The 21,359-nt window shown below is 43.4% G+C and overlaps 1 protein-coding gene across 1 annotated transcript in view; it reads left to right on the forward strand.

Moving 5' to 3' along the window:
• Epg5 (ectopic P-granules 5 autophagy tethering factor) overlaps window positions 1-21,359 on the forward strand; it is a 95,896-nt gene that overhangs the window by 64,036 nt on the left and 10,501 nt on the right. The window contains exons 28-39 of the mRNA XM_051163706.1: window positions 5,513-5,655; window positions 7,045-7,201; window positions 8,626-8,820; window positions 9,997-10,210; window positions 10,751-10,899; window positions 11,697-11,898; window positions 12,403-12,475; window positions 14,605-14,711; window positions 16,079-16,254; window positions 18,120-18,305; window positions 19,237-19,446; window positions 19,974-20,118. Coding sequence (XP_051019663.1) covers window positions 5,513-5,655; window positions 7,045-7,201; window positions 8,626-8,820; window positions 9,997-10,210; window positions 10,751-10,899; window positions 11,697-11,898; window positions 12,403-12,475; window positions 14,605-14,711; window positions 16,079-16,254; window positions 18,120-18,305; window positions 19,237-19,446; window positions 19,974-20,118 — 1,957 coding nt within the window. The remainder of the gene's footprint in view (window positions 1-5,512; window positions 5,656-7,044; window positions 7,202-8,625; window positions 8,821-9,996; window positions 10,211-10,750; window positions 10,900-11,696; window positions 11,899-12,402; window positions 12,476-14,604; window positions 14,712-16,078; window positions 16,255-18,119; window positions 18,306-19,236; window positions 19,447-19,973; window positions 20,119-21,359) is intronic.

Raw genomic sequence — 21,359 nt, forward strand, 5'->3', positions numbered from 1 at the left:
ATCCCTAGAGGAAACGGAGTGATTTATGAATGAGTTCTTTTTGTTCTTGTTAGTAGTGCAGGGCATATTTGCTAGACCAAGGATTGATTTATTCTTAAATGAATAATTTTTCCATTTCTAGAAATAAAAGGTGGAAAAGGCCCACCAAGGGCCTCCCATTTTTGTAAAACCTTGTAAAGGACGTGCTTTGTCCAATTTGTCTTTGTCTCATTAAAATGACTCAAATGGAAGGACTTTCACCATGCTGCTTTGATCCATTTTCTGTAGCTTCTTGGTATTGAGAGCTGGAGTCTTTCAGTCCCTCTCACATCTATTCTTAGTAAGATAAGAAATCTTTCAACAGTGGTGGGAAGTGTGAAGACTTTTGTGCAACACTGGTGAGTCTTATATAACACAGTTATTGTGAAAGGGAAAAATAGATATGCCCAAAGATGTGAAACAGACAGGACCATTGGTCTTCAAGACTTTAAATGTAGCATTTATGAGGGTCTCATTTAATTAAGTTGATAAATTATATTTACAGCATTTACAAATGGGATATAGTTATTGCAGTGGTAGCTGAAGATGGCCTCTGGGTATGTGGATATAAAGAAAAGGTTTAAATACCACTGCTCCCCATGTGAGTGAGAAAACTATGAGAGAATGAGGGCTTAGAATTCTGCCTTGCACATGTTCTGCTCTTTTTCAGCTTCTCAGCTGTGCTTCACCCTTAAGAGTGGCCTGCCCATTGGGGTCCCTCCAGGTCATCCCCCCTTGCTCTCTGTTCTGACTATTCTGTCTCAGCTCTTTATATTTGTCAAAAAACTTTCCCTTTCTGGTCACTGTCCCTCCATTCCAAAAGCCATGATAATGTACACACACACACATACTCCCTTTCCCTCTGTCTGTGTGTGTTTGTAAATGTGTATGTGTGCTCATCTCACTATGTTTTTTTAGCACCTCCCCCTTCTTATTTAGTTCAAATTTACTAGGAAAAGGTGCAGGAGAGGTTCTGTTGTTGAGGCTGCCTACTGTAATGTGGTACTCAGTGGCCAAGTGCTCAGTACTTGTCTCTGTTTTGGACATCATGCTGGATGGTAGCATGTGCAGCTTTCAGCCAGCCAAGTGCATGGTCCCCTGTTCAGTAGCGAACTGCAGGAGCTGAGTCAATGTCAGATTCTCTTGCACATCGTCGCCAACAGGAGTTCCATTCACAAGCGATCGTTCTCATTTGTGGTAAAGAGGCCGTTGAGGGAGATGGCCTTTGAAACTCTGTAATCTTGAGCATTGCTGTGCTTAAAGGCTGATACCAAGGGGGTATTCATAGCTCTCTATTGCCTTGTTTCTTCGGTGTTTTCCCTCATGCTTTATGACAGATGTTACAGAAGCACCATTCACTTCACAGTTTGGGTGCATAAAATTTTCTCCTCTGCCACTGAAGTGATGATCCCTATGGGCACATAAATGTGAAATCTAGAATAAAAGAATGCAGTATGGGCTGGGACATTAGCTTAGTGGGTAAAGCATTTGCTATGCACTCATGAGGACCAGGGTTCAGATCCCCAGCACCTGTGTAAATGCAAGGCAGATGTGATAGCCTGCCTTGATTCTCAAAACCTGAGAGGCAGCCACAGGGACTCTGTGGAACAAGCTGGATAACCATATTAGCCAAATAGGCAAGTGTTGGGTTCAAGTGCGAGGCTCTGTCTCAATATATGAAGTGGATGCATGTGCCCTTGCATCTATGCATGATTGTGCACACATACACACATGACTCATGTACTATGTGAATATATATATGTACATATATTAACCCCCCCACATGCCAGAAAAAGTAATAATCATAAAAAAAAGAGCACAGCATATTCTTCTTTGTGGCTAGATAAGTTTTGCCTCTGTGATGACCTGGTCTAAAAATTGTGGCCTTGAAGTTGCAGCCAGGGCACCCAATTTGGAGCATTTCCTGAATACATTTTGCTATCAGCAGTTGTGACACAGAATTCTTCTAGTTAGAAGCCACTGACACCAGCCAGGAAGTGACCCCATGTCTATCTTTGTGATGCACCCTGGGCATAGGATATCCCGTGCATCTGTCCACATCCACATACCAGAAACACAGAGACGAAAACCACAGTCAGTTAGGGAAAGGCTGTGTTAGCAACTACCTCAGGTAGGAAAGACATACTTTTTAAAAGGATAGACTCCATTAATTCTTATTTTTCACATCTTTACTAAGAGTCTGACAAACTTACCAGGAACTCATCAGTTGGCCAGTTGCTCTTTCTTGGACACGTGCTTGATTGGGTTCATCTTCCTCCCTCATCCTGTTGTTTTAGAGAAGGTGTAAAAATATATTAAAATAGATATCATCTCTCCAAACTAGCCTCCTTTCCCAGTGCCCCTTGCCCACTCACCAAAAGATGAAAAGAAATAGATACTCAGGACAGAGAAATGAAAATATCTTGACTATAGCTCAGGGTTCTAGGGTCTTCAGCCTGGGAGTGGAGGGCAGCCATCGAGGTACAGGCTCAGTGCCGGTATCCCTGAGTAACTGGTAGGAAGCGAGAGGTACTGAAGAGTTGGGCAGGATGTAGCAGATGGTCATGTGTTGCCATAGGGACAGAAAATACAAAAGAAATGAACAGTGAAGAGAGGCAGAGATGTTCCTAAACGGGGCGGCAGAGGAGCGAGGGCAGTCTCAGGGCGGGGATTCTGGGTCCCCTCCTGTGGTACCTGCAGTGTGGGTGTAGGATCCACCAGAGGATGTAAGGCAGCAGAGCTGCTGGATGAGGAAGGGCACTTGGCACTAGGGAGAGGTAGGTGAGGGTCACCTGACAAGGCAGGAGGGAAGACAGTCTCAGAGTCCTCAAGGAGTATCTCAGACAAAGAAGATGCCCAATTTCCCAAGTTCTTGGAATCAGTGTGAACACTTGAGGACAATAAGCAGAGTGTCACTTGGAGCTGGTGTGCCCTTGAAGAAGGCTGGAGGGCGTTGATCGGCTTGTTATGTTGTACTTCACCCCACTCTGCATGGGATCTAGAGGGCCCTGTGGTCAGTCAGCTGAACAGCTCAAGCTCAGGTGTCTGCATAGACTGTCCGCCTCCATAGCCCTTGCTGGAACTGGCCCCTCAGCCCCGCCAGAGTGAGCTGCTCTGTCTCTAGCCCAGCGTGAGAGGAAAGCACTGGTGCCTCAGCATTCTGGGGAGCTCTGGTAGTAGTTACTAAGCTTGTGGTCCTGCTTTGACAGCCCACTGGCTGGGACTGGCCTTGTCTGGTCCCTGTCCCTGCTTCTTTAGAGCCTCAGCTGAAAGAGTTGCAGCTGGCATTATTATTGTCCCAAGTCAGATCCTTATTTATCGCTGGGATGGCCTGTGTTTGAAAACTCGTTTGGGCTTATTTCTTGTGTCTCTGAGGGACAGTCAAACATGGATGCCTTGGGCAGGCCTTTTGTCTGCTGCTGTTGCTCTAGGATCTTGGGCATATAGATGCTGTACTTCCTTATCTGTGTAGTGACCTTGTCTTGCTTGGTGTGAGCAGCCCTCCCTGCGTGAAGCAGTGGCATCCTTGGCCTTCATTGCTACCATCTTACTGGATGCAGTGGTGGAGACCTTGTAGACGCGGCTGATATCTGGTGCCAGTGAGGAGTATATGGTTGAAAGTCATGGTTCAGGTTGCTGATCCTTTGGGAAGAGGCATTACTGGCATCATAGGCAAGGGTGCCTGGAGGGAGCTGTGTTTACAGGGTGCTGACAGTGCAGCTTTGTAGAGGTCCCGGCAGTGGGCCACCTCAGTATGTTTGAGGATGATGCTGATGTTGCCCACCACAGGTCCACCCAGCTCACTCATAGTGTTCTTGTCGAGATCTAGAATGCTTATCTTGCAGCCTGAGGATCTGAGTTTAAGCCACAGAACCCAGTGTGCTTGGTGGTAAACTTGATATATAGTCAAGGATGACCTTGAGCTTGTCCTGGGATTACAGGTGTGCACCACTGCCGAGTTTATACAGCGCTGGAGGTTATGTCTATGCTAGGCAAACAATGGTATTACATCCCTAGTCCTTCTGAGGCTTCTCTGAAAGAACACCAACCCCCTTGTGTGTTGAACACCCCCCCCACTCACTACCTTAACCCTTTGTGTTCTCCCCATCTAGAGTACAGGCAAAGCAAATATTCAGGCTGTATGTGTGCCTAGCACAAAGAGGAAGAAACAGACGCTGTGAAAACACCTGTCATTTTAAACAAAAATAAACAAAATTATAAAACAATAAAATACAGAAGAGGTGGGTAGTAAGTGGGACAGTGGGAACTGCTGTGAGAGAGGCGAGAGAATGGCCTGAGTGCAAGTATGAACAAGCTTCCAGGGAATTGTGTGGAATTCTTAGTTCCCGTCACAAAGGAAAACACTTAAAGGACCTGCTCAGGCATGTAAGAATCAGTCAGAACTTGTCAGAGAACAGTCAGAGTGCAGGGAGGAGAACTGTGGCTGGGGAGATGACGACATCAAACTGCGGCCACTTCTAAGTGGACTTAGTTCTGTATATGCGCGATATGAGGACATCATAGTGCCATCCTCTTGCTCTTCTGAGACATGGCGTCTCACCGGCTGATGCTTGTCAAGTAGGCCAAAGGTAGTCTACAGGCTCAGTCCCTGGGAGGGACTCAGGATCTGTTTGAGCATCCCACTGTGCTGCACTTGTTGACTAAGGTGGTTAATTGAATCCAGGAGAGTGTGTTGGTCCTGAACTGGATGAGACTGATCCTGTTTCAGCCCTCTGCCCGACTCCTTCTCTCCAGAGAGGGAAATACCCCAGCAGGAGAGGTGGTGGTTCTGTTTTTTGATGGGGGTTTGAACAGTTGAAACATAAGAAAACTAGAATGTTTTGTCAATTAAAAAAAAAAAAGATTTATTTATTTACTACGTATACAGTGTTCTGCCTGCAGGTCTGTCTGTACACCAGAAGAGGGCACCAGATCTCCTTATAGATGGTTGTGAGCCACCGTGTGGTTGCTGGGAATCGAACTCAGGACTTCTGGAAGAGCAGCCAGTGCTCTTAACCTCTCTCCATCTCTCCAGCCCTACTCTTTCTTTCTTTCTTTTTTTTTTTTTTTAAGAGTTTGGGTCTCTATGTATAGCACGGGATGACCTTGAACTCAAGACCCTTCTGCTTCTATCTTGAGTGCTAAAATAATCCTTGAATAGTTTTTGACATAGCTCTCCATTCATTTTACATTCAACCAAGGTTTGCGTTAAATTGTATTATTGACTATAATAATATTCTCTTCATCATATGCCACTGTACTTATAGTAAACCGCCTGTTCTAGAAGTATTAGGGGAAAACAAGACTGTTGAGGGTTGGGTGTGATAGATCATACCTCTAATCCTAGCACTGGGGAGGCTGAGGCAGAAGTATTGTCATGTGTTTGAGGCCAGCCTGGGCTACTGAGTAAGACCATTTCAAAAATGAAAAAAACAAAACAAAACAACAATAACAACAATGTAAAAAGTCAGCTGACTCCTTGAATTATTATTAGTTTGAAGGCATGTACAAGAACGAAGCGGTAAGCCAGCAGGTCCATGTTCTGCAAAAAGAAGTGAGGCAGTTCCAAGCTGAAGCTGCTAAGCCCCCGGCACTAAACATTGTGGAGGCCGCCGTGCATGCAGAGAACCTGATCACGTGAGTCCTGGTGGCCACCATTTCACTGTTGGCTTTGCTGTTGATGGTACTCATGCATGTCACCTTGCCCCTTCCCTGCCTTAAACACCTGGTCATTTAGGATGGGAATTAGCAAACTAGGGCTGTTGGGTCCAATCTGACTAGCTATCTGTTTTATAAATAGTTTTATTGGAGCACAGCCTTCTCTGTTACTCATAATGGCTATGAGTTATACACTTCAACAACAGAATTGACTATTTCTGATGCTTGCTTTATGGCTCACAAACAAAAATATTTCCTATCTGGGTCTTTCCAGAAAAAGTTTGCAGATGCTTGACCTGTAAGATAGTGCTGCGCGTGGGAACTCAGTGAGTTTACACTAGTGTCATCCTCACCTGGGAAGTTAACGTTGTCAGCTCAGATTACACAGTGACATTCACTTCCATTACTCGCAGGGATGAGGGCTTTTTAAGCTTTCAGATGGTCATTATGGTTTTCTCTGAGAGCTCCTGGCATATGTTCACCTTTCCTAAAGCAAGCTGGATAAAGCTCAGGAGAATGTTGTCTTAATTTAAGGTCACTCCACTTGCTGGCAAGTCATTGACCCCTTTAGCAAAGATCAGAATAACCACAGGTTGGTATTTTTATCACTGTGATCATACTAGAAAATGTGAACATGGAAGGAAATCTTAGAAAAAAATTTTAGATTTGTTTTACGTGTATTAGTGTTTTTCCTGCATATATGTACATGTACCACTTGTGTCCCAGATGCTCGTGTCACTCTCAGGTATATTTTAGATTTTAAAATGTAGAAAGATCAACATTCTTTCGTTTAAAAATGTAAGGAATAGGCCGGGCATGGTGGCTCACACCATTAATCCTGGTACTTGGGAGGCAGAGGCAGGTGAATCTTTGTCTACAATGAGAGTTCCAGGACAGCCAGGGCTACACAGAGAAAACACTGTCTTGAAAAACAAAACAAAATAAAACAAACAAAAACCCTAAAAAATAAGGAATCATGATATTTGCTAGAAAATATTCAGAAATGAAAACCATTATGTTTGGTGAAATAACCCAGACTCAAAAGAGCTCCAAGGAATACAAAAGTCATTATGAATTATAAGTAACTATGAATTACATACACTACATGAAAAACTTTAATATGTGTCAGAATGTTAATTGGTACTTACAATAACAGCTGACTTTTATTTTCTCTAGGGAAGTATAAAATCAAATGTGAATTGTTGGGCAATTGCTACACATTTACCACATGTAGTATTTTGAAGTGTTATTTGCATAGGGCTCTGAAGACTTACAGATATTGCCCGAGGAGTGTGGGAAATCAAAGGGACATTTGAGAATATGGATTATTTATAGTAAGACAATTTTTGTGCTCACCATTACCCACAGGGCCCTAGTGAATGCTTATAAGTTACAACCCACACCTGGAGTTCAGAAAATTGGCATTAGCCTTTTCTTTACTGTTGTGGACTATGTGAGTGACGAGACCCAGCGCCATCCTCCTACAAGGCAATTCTTCACTTCGTGCGTTGAGATCTTGGGGCAGGTAAGACTATTCCCAGTTGTTAGCCATGTGCAGACAGTCAGCGAATCCCCATGGTATCTTGACTACTTACAATCAGACGCCTCTTGAGAACTGTTGGCATACTATGACACTGACAGAATTTTTGTTGTGGAGTGCTGCTGCTTCTACAAGGCTAGGGAGACATCAGATTTTGGCATAGGTTGTTGGTATTATTGACAATAACATCGCTAAAGTTTATCATTTGCAAAATAGTTTCTAATTAATTTTTAAAGTTTGTCTTCATGTTGACTCTGTAGTTGGTACCATTCTTATCTTGAACATGATCAAGAAGAGTGGGTCCTAGTGACATAGCCGGCAGTCTAGCTACTTAGGGTCCCAAGTTCAAGGCCTGCCTAAGGCTACAGAATGGGTTGAAGGTTAACCTGAGCAACCTTGTCTAAAAAAGTTAAAAAACAAACAAACAAACAAAAAAACCAAAGAAGGTAGGGAGTCATAGCTCCATGGTAAAATCTGGCCCAGCGTGCAGAATCCCTAGTATTGCTATTTATTCAAAAAAGAAGCGACTGGCATTTCAATGACAAAGCAACTTCCCTAAAGAACACAGCCATGAGTGTTGGGGCTTCTGACAGTGTGGCTCCCCCACCACTGCCTCCCAGCTGCTGTTTCTACCACCATTTGTTTTCTGTCTTGTTTAAACAGAGCAAAGGCAAAGTATCCGAACAGACTTACACATTGTTTGGAAAATGCAACCCTGGCTACATATTTACATTCAAACTTCGTCAAGCAGTTGGGTACCCAAAAGGGATGCTGTTCAGATACCATATTTGCATCCAAATTTATCGAGCAGTTGGGTACCCATAAAGGAATGCTGATCACATGCAACCACTTCTTTTTCTTCCTTTTTTCCCTTTGGGCTTTAACTCTGGGCTTTGCCTATGCTAGGCAGTTGCTCCACCACTGACCTATGTCAACAGCTGATTATCATGAAGTTAATATGTGTTTATTATGAGCCATACAGTGTAGAAGACAAAAAAAAGTTATTTTTAGCAAAGCCTTCCTGATCCTGAGGCTGCTTAGAGAGCCACTTATGCTCTAGTGCACTTTAGCCTTTGAGCCACATTGATGATGATGATGAGGATGATGATGATGATGATGATGATGATGATGATGATGATGATGATGATGATGATTAGAGACAGGGTCTTACTTTCCAGCTCTGGGTGGCCAGGAACTCACTATGTAGACCAGGCTGGTCTCTAGCTCACAGACATCCCCTTATCTCTGTCTCCTTAGTGCTATGATTAAAGGTGCATGATTTTGGATATCTTTTTATTATATATGTTCATTTACAAAAAAAATTTCACCTTATTTAGTACCTTTGAAATTGACTGCTTAAAAACCGAGGGAAGAGAGAGTTGAGTGACAGTGCTCTGTGCTCTGCCCAGGTGTTCATCAGCGGCACTAAGTCAGAGTGCAGGAAGGTGCTGCAGACCATTCTGAAGAACAGGCGGCTCTGCTCCCTGCTCTCTCCTTTCTTCACGCCCAATGCTGCTCCAGCCGAGTTCATCCTGTTGTATGAAAAAGTGGTGAAGTTTCTAAGTGAGGACAACAGTGACATGATTTTCATGCTGCTTACCAAGGTACTAACTGCTACGCCTGTGGCTAGTCAGGGATGACGGTTGCTTCTCATGTCATAGAACCACAAGAGCTGGTTCTTGTTGCAGTGGCCAAGTGCAGTGGCCAAGGACATTGGCTGTGCTTTGTGGGCAGTCTGTTCCCACCTAGTGTGAATCTCTAGAGGACTGCATTCCAAGCTTTCTTTAAAAACTTGGTATGCGTTTTTTTGATGGTGCACTTGGGCAGGCAGAGACAGGCAGATCTCTGTGAGTTGGAGGCCAGCCTGGTCTACAAAGTGAGTCCAGGACAGCTAGGGCTGCAAAGAGAAACTCGGTCTCAAAAACAAAAACAAAACCAAACAAACAAATAAAAAAAAAAAAACCCAAAAAAGCTGAAATAGTCCTATGAAGGCTTTAATAATTCTTTTAATTTATCTTGAATTTGTGCCTGGGTTGTTTGATCTGTGAGATATTATGTGCTTGACTCCCTCATGCTTTGAACAAGCCCAGTCTAAGTAAGCTTCCCTCATCCTCCTTTGTTTCCGTGGCATTTATGAAGCAGTGGAACCCTGGCATGTTGCTGGGCTAATGGCTGACCTCAGTCTATAGCAGAGGTGCATATATTTTATAGTATGGAACGTTGGAAGATTCCAACAGTCTGACTTTCTACAAACTTAAGTAGGTAACTAGTGACACTAAACACATGGCTGTTAAGTGCACTCTGTAAAAGGGCTGCTTGGCTCTGACACTAATGAGTGAAGGGCAGCTCTGAAACTGCTCAGGTCTCAGAAAGGAAATTTAGTACAAAAGACAGAAGTGTATGGAGTCTTCAGAAACAGAATGGAACTGTAAGTCAATAGTGAATGCTTAGTCAGTACTGGGTTTTGTTTCTGTTTGCGGTGCTGTGAGCCTTCAAGGTGAGTGCTCTGCTTCTGAACATGTCCTACCCAGTCCCAAGAAAGATCTTTGTGTTTCAAAAGAAGGTTGGCTAAGGGCACTACTCAGAACTCGGAGGATGAATAGAGACGGTGGTGCCATAGTGCCCATCGGCCATATCCATGTAGTTTAGTTTCTGTGTGGTAGGTAGACAGGTAACTAATTACAGGATGGTCTTTGATTTTTCAGTTTGCACAGACCTCTTAGCTTCGCCTAATTTTCTAGTGTAAATAAAACTGCTTTTTGTTTCTGTTTTTCTTTTAGTTCGATGTTAAGCAATGGTTAGCGGCCACTAAACCCCCTCTGTCTGATCGCACCAGGCTTCTGGAGTCCATTCACCTGGCGTTGACCGCCTGGGGCCTTGAGCCAGATGAGGACATTCTGATGCCCTTTAACCTTTTCTGTAAGCACTGGACGCACCTTCTACTCTACCAGTTCCCTGACCAATACAGCGATGTCCTCAGGCTGCTGGTGCAAAGTGAGTGTCTGAGAACTAGAGATCACGTTTACCGTTCTGTAGCCATCCAAAGCTGTTAGGGTGAGGCCAGAGGAATGGCTCAGCAGGTGGCTGTTCAAGCCTGATGACCAGAGTGCAGTTCCTAGAAACCATGGTGAAAGGAGGGAACTACTCCTCAAAATTGTCCTCTCATCTCCGTATTGAGTGCTGGATCATGTGTGTGCATCTGCACTCATACTCTTGTCGTACACACACACACACTCACATTAATAAAATTTATCAATCACAGTAGGAGTGTGAGGTCACACCTACCCCCAGCTCTCCAGCTCCAATGGCTTCAGTGGAGCTCATTCCCAATTAAGTCACTTTTGTTGTCCCTTTCCTTTAGTCTCCTTATACCATGCATCCCTACAGATTTGGTTTGAATTATCTCCTCCTCCTCCCCCTCCTCCTTCTTCATCATCATCATCATCATTTTGTAGAATACACATGTTCTTTGATTCGGATTGAAAAACTAGTTTGGAGAAAACACAGACTTGTTGTCTTTGTCTCTTTCTCTAGGCTCTGCGGAGCAGCTGCTGAGTCCTGAATGCTGGAAAGCCACTTTGAGAGCACTGGGTTGCTATCCCCCGAGCAGCCAGCAGGGGGCAGTCTCAGTAGAGAGCTCTGTGCTTCATAGTGCCTCAGATGTTCTCTTGTCAGACAAGCAGGTGTGTACCTTTTGGTTTCTGACAGCTTTGTGCATTACTTTCCATTTCCCTTGTTGTGCATTTTCAAACAACTGGAGCACATGTAAAAGTTTGTGTGTGTGTGTGTGCACGCATGCGCGCGTGCGCATTTATGCAAAAGCTACATGCTTTTCTTTGATTTTTGCTTCCTCTGTCCCCTTTGTCTGGACTGCTCTTCTCTTAAGCTCCTGCATGTAGTTTGATCCCTGTGTGAACAGAACAGAGCAGTATTCCTGTGTAAACCTTCCCTCCCACCTAAGCTCATCTGATTCATCCCTGAGGCCACTCCACAGGTCTCCATGGTAGGTTCCACAGAGTCCTCTGTTTTATCAGTTTTATCTGTGGTGGTGTCACATAAGTGAAGCCAGGTGTGGTGGCACACACCTGCAGCTGTAGATCAGGATGCTCAAGATGAAGCCCTTTGAGTTTGAGACCAGCTTGGTCTGTATGTAAGACCTTATTACCAAAAACAAAGAACAAACAACCAACCTCAAAAATAAGGAAAAAGGGAGAATTTATTTGGCATAAAGGTTCCATTGCTTTAGAGTTTTAGGCCTGCTAATGTTTCTGTCTTTGGAATTCTGTCAAACATCTACAATCTCATCACAACCTGCCAGCGCAGTGCTCTAAAGGACGAGGGCAGGGCTGGGGTTGGAGCGCTTTCCTGGTATCCATGAAGTCCTCAGTTTCCTCTCCAGCAGCAGAAAAGGAAGGGGTGGGGAAATACTGCACCAAAGTAGACATTTAGTAAGCAGTTTTCTGTTGGTTGTCTTTTGTAGGTAGTGGAGACGATACAGTGGCTTTCTGACTTCTTTTATAAGCTTCGATTATCCAAGTTGGACTTTAAAAGCTTTGGATTATTCTCAAAATGGAGCCCGTACATGGCTGATGTTAAGACTTTTTTGGAATACCTTGTGAAAAGGCTGATTGACTTAGAAATAGCCTCCTTGGCCCAGGACCCAGCTGCCAGCAGCAAAGAAGGTAGTGTGCCTCCAGGATGATGGGAGCCAGGTGCTGTGCCCTTACATCAGAACAGGTTTGAGGTAGAGTCTTTTCAAATGCTGAAGAGGCAAAGCCGTACAGGTGTGAGCTGGTATATTTGCCATACCTATATTGTTTCACAGTGAATATAAGCTGCTTGCTGTAGCTTCTCTGTTCCCCGCCTTGGTGGGGGTGTGGAGAGGTGTGTTTCTGTCTCCAGGTCCTCCTTCCTCTCACTTACCTAGGTCACACCGGTGTTCGGAATAGGAGGCATTTCTCTTGGAAAATGTACATTATAAGATTATTTATGACATCCTGTTATAATAAAAATTTAACTTGATTCATTGTAGCAAATGAAGAAGGAAGCATGAGTAGTTGTACTAGCCACACTGTCTCTATGTAGCAAAGGCCCACACTCTGAAGTAGGCTGTGTGTACATTTAGTATACAATGTGAGCAGTGGCCACATGAGGACCTTCTTGTTTGTGACATTGTTGTGTTTCAGTGCTGCAGTCCCTGCACTCACAGATCATCCAGCTTTTCAAGCCCTGGATCCTGGTTTTAGAGGACACTGAAAGGTATATACTTTTTTCATATACTCAGATTTTTAAAAAAATTTATTTACTTAAAGTTCTAATGATATTTTGTACAGATCAAGATGATTTTACAGATTTAAATTTTAATATAGTGACATTTAAATTGATAAAATACAGAATTCAAGGCACTTTTGTTTATGTAATTATTCATCTGGTTAACCAGTGATGTTATCTTGATATTAATTTTTGGAACAAACTGGACCACTGATTTCCAATTTTCCACAGTAAGGAAGTTGAAGGTGTTAGCATATTTGCCAGATGTGGTGGCACACTCCTTTCATCCCAGTGCTCAGGGAGGCAGAGGCAGGCAGATAGCTGTGAGTTAGAGGCCACCCTGGTTACAATGCAAGTCCAGGTCAGCCAAGGCTACACAGAGAAACCCAGTCTCAAAAAAACCAACAAAATAAAACAAAACCAAAACCAGAAACAAAACAAAAATAAAGAAAAATTTTTTTTCAAAAAGTTAGCTCTATAAATATTGGTCTCAGTATTTTCTGTTAGCTCAGCTTTTTTTGTTTGTTTGTTTTTGGTTTTTTGAGACAGGGTTTCTCTGTGTAGCCTTGACTATCCTGGATTCGATTTGTAGCCCAGGCTGGCCTCGAACTCACAGGGACCCATCCGCCTCTGCCTCCCAAGTGCTGGGATTAAAGGTGTGCACCACCAAACGCCTGGCAGCTCAGCTAATTTTAGGATTAAGTTGTATATCAAATTATTGGGTTGAGGATGACCCCTTAATCATGTAACTCTGCAGTTAAATGAATTGTTTCATGAGCATTTAGACTATGTGGCGATATAGAGTCAGACAAATGCTATTGTTCTGTAGGTGGCTTTTCTGTAAAAGTATGCAAATAATTAGATGAACCTAGTTTTATAGAAATTATAAGAGGACAAATGTCATGTTTTATAAAGTGCCCTTAGAAACATTAATATCTTACTGAAATCTCCTAGCTGATTCATTAGTGCCAAAGCTGAGCCAGATCTTAGTCTTTGTACCACGGTTGTTTGTGTTAACTGAGAGCGCGTCAGAGAGAAGCTGAACGGCGTTGGATCTTACTCCTGCTAGAGGACTGTCTTTGAGTAATTTGTCAGCTTCAGGGTTTGTAGGGACTGGCCTCAGTATAGGCTTGGCACTTTGCTAATTTTCATGAATTAATGGAGCTTATTGATATTGAACTTTCTAGATGAGATGCAGAATTTCATATAAAGGAGTTCTTTGTGAGGGTTGGGAGATGGCTCAGCTGTTAAGAATGTTTGCTTTTTGACCATGTCCCCTGGAGGGGGAGACCTGGTGGCACTCAGAGGAAGGACAGCAGGTAGCCAAGAAGAGACTTGATACTCTATGAGAACATACAGGGGGAGGTAATCCCCCTCAGGAACAATCATAGGGGAGGGGAATAATGGGAAAATGGGGGGGGGGAGGAATGGGAGGATACAAGGGATGGGATAAACATTGAGATGTAACAAGAATAAATTAATTAAAAAAAATTAGTTAAAAAAAAAAAGAATGTTTGCTTTTCTTGCAGAGGGCTGGAGTTCAGTTCTTAGCACTTATGTCAGGTGGCTCCAGCTACAGGGAATCTTACATCTTCTGGCCAAATACACACTCATGCGCACACATACACACACACACAAACACATATACACATGTACAGATGCACACATGTGTACACATATATGCACACAAACACACACATCAATTTTAGGAAAAAAGTTTTTTGGTTATCTCCTGTGGTAAATTTGAGTCATCTGTTTGTTAACATGAGTTTTCGTATGTTTTTGTTCATGCTCTGAGTAGAGATACATTTTTGTCGGTTTGGCAAAATGGTACAGTGGGTACCAAAGGTGCTTGCCTCTAAGATTAAGCTTAATCTTGGAAGCCCATGTGGTAGAAGGAGAGACCTGACTCCTACCAGTTCTCCTCTCCCTCCGCATGAGCACACTTCTGAGTGTTGGTTGCGCTGACACAAACAGAAGTCTGAGTCAGTCACCTTTAGGAGCTTGTAGCTTTGAAGTGTCAGGAGTGGGTAGCTTTGGGCTCCAAAGCTAGAGTCTTCCCACTACCTGAGCCCTGTGCACTTCTGTTTCTGAGTATATGTTTCTCTCCTTTGAAGTAACCAACAGAGATATTACCCCTGGCTAGAGAGCGACGCTGAGGTGGCCTCCAGCATCGTGCAGCTCTTTGCTGACTGTGTGGCCTTCCTGCACGGGCGTTTTAAAGGTAGGAAGGTACTGGGGATGCCTGCTGTGCCTTCCTTCAGCCCCTTGTCCCCCTTTGCTTGTGCTTTCCTCTGCTCCAGTTACTTATGGCGGTTCTGTGAGGTCGTCTGAGTTACACTTCATTAATCCTGCCTACTGCTAGTTCTACCCTAGAACTTCCTTGCTGGTTACAGTAACAACTGGACTGATTTGTACCCTAACCCAGTAAGACGTGTGAGTTCTTTTTTCCTTGCATTCTCCCACTTCCTTTTTCCCCCTTCTTTGTGTGTTCACATGCCTACCCTTCCTGTAGCTACATGGAGGTCTATGTTGGATACCTGCCTTTGTCATTCTGCACCTTAACTTTTTATTTGTGAGATAGGGTCTCTCATGGAACTCTATTTTGGTTAGACTGGCTGTTGGCACGCTCCACAGATGCGCCTACTCTGCAGCACTGAGTTGCAGCACACACTGTTCACACTTATCTTTGATGTGTGTGTTGTGAATCTCAACTCAGGCTCCCATGCTTGCATCGAAGCACTTTATGCATGGAGCCAGCTTCTCAGTGCCTACATCTTTTTAATACGAGGAGTCCCAGGAGCTGGAGAGGTTGTTCAGTGCTTAAGAACACTGGTGGCTCTTCCAGAGGATGTGAGTTCAATTCCCTGCATTCCCATGATGGCTCTCAACCATCTGTTGAGTCTACTTTCAGGGGAGCCAGCATTTTCTTCTTACCTTTGTGGCCATTGCACACATGTGGCGCATAGACACACATGCTGGCAAAACACCCATCCACATAAAAATAAATGAAAAGCAAGTGTGAAGCAATTGTTCATCATGATTTTAATTTTTTAATAGTGTGTGTGTGTGTGTGTGTGTGTGATTTATGTGGAGGCTGGAGGACAACTGTGGAAGTTGGTTCTCTCCTTCCACCATGTGGTTTCAGGAATCGAACTCTGCTTGTCAGTCTCGGCAGCAAGCACTTTTAGCTAGTGAGCCATCTTGCCTGCCTCCATTCTGGTTTATTTTGCATTTCTGTGATATTTGGTGATGCCGGACACTTCTTTTTATGTACTTGTTGGTCATTTTTATGATTTTTAAACGAAATGTTACATTTTTTTTTGAGGAATTATTTTAAAATACTAAATAAAGAAAGAAGCTTTAATGGAGTGTGATTGAAAACATGAGAGGGCAACAGGCTATAGAAACGTATTTAGGTTAAAAGCCATTTAGAAGTTTTGAAAAAAAAAAAAAGCTAATCACCTTGAGACTCTTAGACTTCTGAGTTCACACTTGTGTTTTGTGTTAGCATGTTTTTTTCTTTCCTCCCATTTTTTTTTTTTTAAAGAAGCAAAATGTCTTGAGCTGTATTTTCTTTGGAAATTTTAGATAAGCTGTTGCCAGGTGATGAAGGAGCCTTGCGGTTGCACCTGCTGCATTACTGTGAAGCGTGCACAGCGCCCAAGATGCCAGAGTTCATTCTCTATGCTTTTCATAGCGCGTACCGGAATCTCGAGTGGACGGACCTGCGCCCTGACCAGAGGCTCATGGAGGCCTTCTTCAAGGTTCGCCGTCTGTTGGTGTCTCCTCTCCAGTGTGTGCACATTCTGTGTCACTGTCTGGCACACACTGTTATGGAAAGCAGCAGCCCATGGAAATCATGTCGATTGATTTGAAAACATTTATTAGGCCAGTTTTAAAACCCAGAGAAAGATTTGCCTCTAATGTGTTGTTCATCTTCTAGTTTTAGAAATGAAGTTGTGGGAGCCCCTGGCTTACTGCCTGAGTTTTTCTCGGTCCTAGTTAGTTTTTATTTTTCTAGGCTAATATTGTTAGAACTACCTGTGAATGGTGCATGAAAGCAAAGTGGAAATTAGCAACCAAACTCGAAGTTGATTTCAGCAGTTATGCAACTGAGTAGTTAGCAAGAGATAAAATCACTGCGACGATCAGGGACACATCATGATTATAGAAGGACACAGAGTAATCTAGAGGAAGGGCTAAGAAATGTGCGTGTGAACCTTTGCTGTAGAAGCGCAGTTACAGGAGCCTCAGGGTGAGCTCAGCAGCGGCCAGGAGTTGATGTGCTCCTTTTGTATTGTAAAGGCCTTCCTGATCTTGGCTTCAGTCCATTTGTTCATTAGTCATCAGCTCATTTGTGTTTTCTCCTAATTTAATGTCATAGTTATTATTATTGAGTCATTTCAGTGCTTTAATTGATACAGATCTATAATTATTTATGATGATTACTAAGGCACAGCTATTACTTACAATGATTAGTAGAATGTACTGGAGCCTGTGGTATGTTTTTGTGAAGCCCTACCCAGCACTGCTCTTGGCAGCTGCTCTTCTGCAGTTGACTTTCAAGGAAGCTGGTCCTGTTTAGTAGCTGAGGCGCAGGTCCTGAGTACATACTTAATCATCAGTGTGAGTGTATGAGAGAAGCTTGGCTTAATGACCCGAAAGGCAGCATTTAACCAAGCGATGCCTTAGAAGACCAGTTAAACTGGGTAGTCTGTCAAGGAGCGATGCAGATCCTGTGTGTAGGAGTTTTATTCTAAGGATTAGATAGCCTCGACCTGCCCAGAAGCTGAGTCTTTTAAATTGCAAGGCCGATAGCAAGCCTAGAGAACAGATTATAAAAAGGTGGAGAATTGTCTTCCACGAGGAAGCAGACGAAAGTTATCACCAGATTCTCATCATTATTTTATAAGTAATATAGAGCTTTAAATATTAGTTTTTAAAAGACAAATTTATAACACTGTATTTATTAAGATAAACAAATTAGAAATATTGAAATAGGCTATCAAATAAGACTTTCAGATTATGTACTTTCTAGTGTACCCTAAGAAAATCTCTGGCTAGAGTTTAAGCATTATATTTTAAAGACCAGTCATGTGGAGACATTTATAACACAGCATTATGTTGGAAGTTCATATTAATATTATACACACCAGTGTGGTAATTCACTTAAGCGTGGTCTCAGCCACATCAGTATGAACACCAGACGGAAACTTGCCTATCCCTGCTCCCAGCAGCTCTTGGCTGTGCCAGCAGTGGCTCAGCACACGCTGAGGTTTGAAAGCCACTGACTAGTAGGACTCAGCTTTCCTCCTGTTCTAGCTCTCCTGAGGCCCGGGCACGCCAGCAGCTCCAGTGCCTGGGTAACAGGGATTAAAATTATGAGAGTGGATAGTGAATTACGAATAGGCAAGCTTAAGAATGCACATACATGCTGGACCTGAAAGGAAGCTATGACTGGAATTCATTTTATGTAAGGTGAGATTATCAGTGAATATTTACAGTCTGGGGAAAAGTGATATTTAAAAAAAATGTATAGACTGTATAAAAATATGAAATATTAACTTCTTTCCATTTTTAAGATATATCAAACAACTAAAGCAAGATCTTGATTTTTTGTTCACTACAGGTGGAGCGTGGAAGCCCCAAGAGCTGTTTCTTGTTTTTGGGGTCTGTACTTTGCAGAGTCAACTGGGTTAGTGTGCTGGCCAGTGCCTGGAATCCCAGCCCCCTTCCTGAGACCCAGAGTATGGTTGTCTGCCTCCTTTTCATGATGATTTTACTGGCAAAGGAAGCTCAGCTAGTCGACGAGACGGTAAGTCTAGGGGCTGAGATGAGCTTTGGCGTCTCAGCTCATCGGTTTTTCCTAATGATGTTTTCAGATGTTTCCCTAACACCTTGTTGGTCTGAGTAGATGCTCAGCATATGAGCTGTGCATCCAGCTACCTGCTTACTTTCCTGGGTAGCCAGAGTCTAGTTCTGAATAATTAAGATAACCCTATTGAATTGGAATAATTTATTTTATTAATTCAGTCTGCTCTATTTTTCTTTTTTAATTTTTAATTTTTTTCAACCTACCATATCTTAAGTTATTTTTAATTTTTTAAAGATTTACTTATTTCATGTGAGTGCTCTATTTGCACATACACCTGCAGGCCAGAAGAGGGTGTCAGATCACATTATAGATGGTTGTGAGCCACCATGTAGTTGCTGGGAATTGAGCTCAGGACCTCTAGAAGAGCAGACAGTGCTCTTAACCACTGAGCCATCTCTCCAGCTCTGCTGTGTTTTTCTTGAAGTCAGTGTTCCTGTGTACCACCAGGGTTCCTCTGAATCCTTTTAGATCTTAATGTACATTTGCTATGACCTTGAATATTGCTTTCCTTTGATGCTAACTTGAGTACTTAACTTCCTTGGTTCCTTAACTTTTCTGTTCCTTTTCCCCCCTTTTCTTTTCTTTTCTTTTTTTTTTCTGAAACAGGGTTTCTCTGTGTAGTCTTGGCTCTCTTGGGCTCACTTTGTACACCAGGCTGGCCTCAAACTCACAGAGACCCACTTGCCTCTGCTTCCCCAAGTGCTGGGATTACAGACCTGCACCACTGTACCCTGCTAACTTTTCTGTCTTACCATAAGCTCTTTTTGTTTGTTTGTTTGTTTTGTTTTTATTTTTTGTTTGTCTTCTCCATCCCCTACCCCCAGACTATTTCTGGGTAAAGGAATTTAAATAACCTGTCTTCTGTTTATAGGACTCACCTTTACTGAGTCTCCTTGGACAGACGAGCTCACTCTCGTGGCATCTTGTGGACCTTGTGTCGTATCAGAGTGCGATGGGCTATTTCAGCAGTCACTACCCACCGTCTGTCATCCTGGCGAAAGACTGTTCGGCTGAGCTGATAGTGAGGCTGCTGAAAGTGTCAGCAGGGCTTTCTCTTCCTGCGGATGGCCAGAAGCATCTCGTAAGTTGGTTTAAGGGTTGGTGTTCTTTAGGACCAGAAGTCATATGTGTGCTAGTATAGGTAGCCATGACCTCGAGACTGCCTCAGCAAAGAAAGCTGGAGTGTGTGTCACCCAAGTCATGGCCTCTAGGTCCTTGGGTTGGCTTTTCCCATTTAATTGTAGTGACCCAGGTGGACCAGAGGTCAGAGGGGTTGAAGACAGCAGCGGGCCAGCTTTAAAGTCAGAGTGTCTTGCAGGGTGGGGAGTGTAAGCTGGAGGTTTGAGTTACAGTAAATATGAAAGTTTGGGGGTAAGTTTTGACAAGTAATTACTGCCTAGTTAATGTCATTGTTTTGTGGAAGCTAGTCTCAGTGCTACTGCTGTTTTGCGTAGCTGAAGCCACATCTTTTAAGCCATCTAAATGAGGTCTTCTGTGGCTTCTTCCCGATCTGTCCAGATGCCGTGCTGTGCTCCCCTGGAATGTTCCGCTAACTGTTCTTGCTCAGATTCACTTGACTGTCCCTTCTCTCCCTCTCCTTTTTTTCAGGACATACTTCCAAAGTGCCGAGCTTTCACTCATCAGATGGTTCAGTTCCTCAGTGCCCTGGAGCAGAATGGGAAAATCGCCTTCCCAGTCCTAGAACAGGAAATATCTAAGCTCTTAGATGATATCATTGTCTTTAACCCACCTGGTAAGTTACCAGCGGAAGCCACATACTCAGGTGGGCAGTGATCCCTTCTGTGTGTTAGGCCTTGTGAGTTGAGGAAGATGGTCAAGACCTTTCCTGCTCCAGACAGTCTGTGGCCTGTGTAGCAGGACCAGCCCTGGGGGCAGGCAGAAAGGCTAACACTGGGAGAAGTTGACCCTGGCAGATGCGGGTGTGAAGTGACCTGGGCTAAGGTTCCCGCTGGATAAGCACACTGAGTAATGGGGTGATAGGAAGTCTGGAGGAAGCAGCAACTGCAGCAGGTCAGAGTCACCTGCTGACTTGTGAAGACATTTTATATGGAGAGCTTTGTTGCTAGCTGGCCAATGGAGTGGACATCCTGCTGAAAACAACCAAGAATGCTCAAGAAAAAAAACAAAAACAAAAACAAAATATATAATTGTTCAGTGAATATCACTCTCAAGTGTTTTGTTTTTAAGTTCTTCCTTGACAATAATTTTCTCCAGTACCATCTGGTTAGGATCCATTCCCCTCTGTGATAGTGAATTTGCTTCACTGGCAGGACGTCCTAGAGCTCTCACCACTCTCATGGACATAAATACCAAGTCTGCCATGGGAGGGAAGCAAGCCTCAGCTCTAGTCTATTGCAGAAAATTTACCTTACTCCAGATGGCTAAAAATAATTAGGAAAACATGCCTGTTCACTCAAGGAGACATACGTTCTGTTTTGAAAGTGATGTGGTCTACTCCCGTGACCTTCTCTCTGGCTCTGTTTTCTTGTAAAATGAATTTGTTCATTTTCTTGTGTGGTATTCTCTTTCCACCTTTCCTCTTTTTAAGAAGACCCATTGGTGCGCCGGGCGTGGTGGTGCACGCCTTTAATCCCAGCACAGGAGACCTTCATACTTCTTAGGTGGTAGAGCCAGGAAAGTAAGATATATAATTTTATACCTTGTGAAACTATTAATCAAATTTATGAAGAATTCCAGATGCAATAGTGTGAGCCGAGTGCCCTAGCTACTAGAGGCTAAGGTGGGCAGAGTGCTTGAGTCTGCCTCAAAAAATAAATAAATAAAATAAATAAACATAAAGAATAAAGAATAAGCCAGGCATGGTGGTGCACGCCTTTAATCCCAGCACTTGGGAGGCAGAGGCAGACAGACCTCTGTGAGTTCAAGGCCAGCCTGGTCTACAAAGTAAGTCCAGGACAGCTAGGGCTGCACAGAGAAACCCTGTCATGGAAAAACAAAGCAAAGCAAAACAAA

This window comes from Acomys russatus, chromosome 20, assembly GCF_903995435.1.
Source record: "Acomys russatus chromosome 20, mAcoRus1.1, whole genome shotgun sequence".
Lineage (NCBI taxonomy): Eukaryota > Metazoa > Chordata > Mammalia > Rodentia > Muridae > Acomys > Acomys russatus.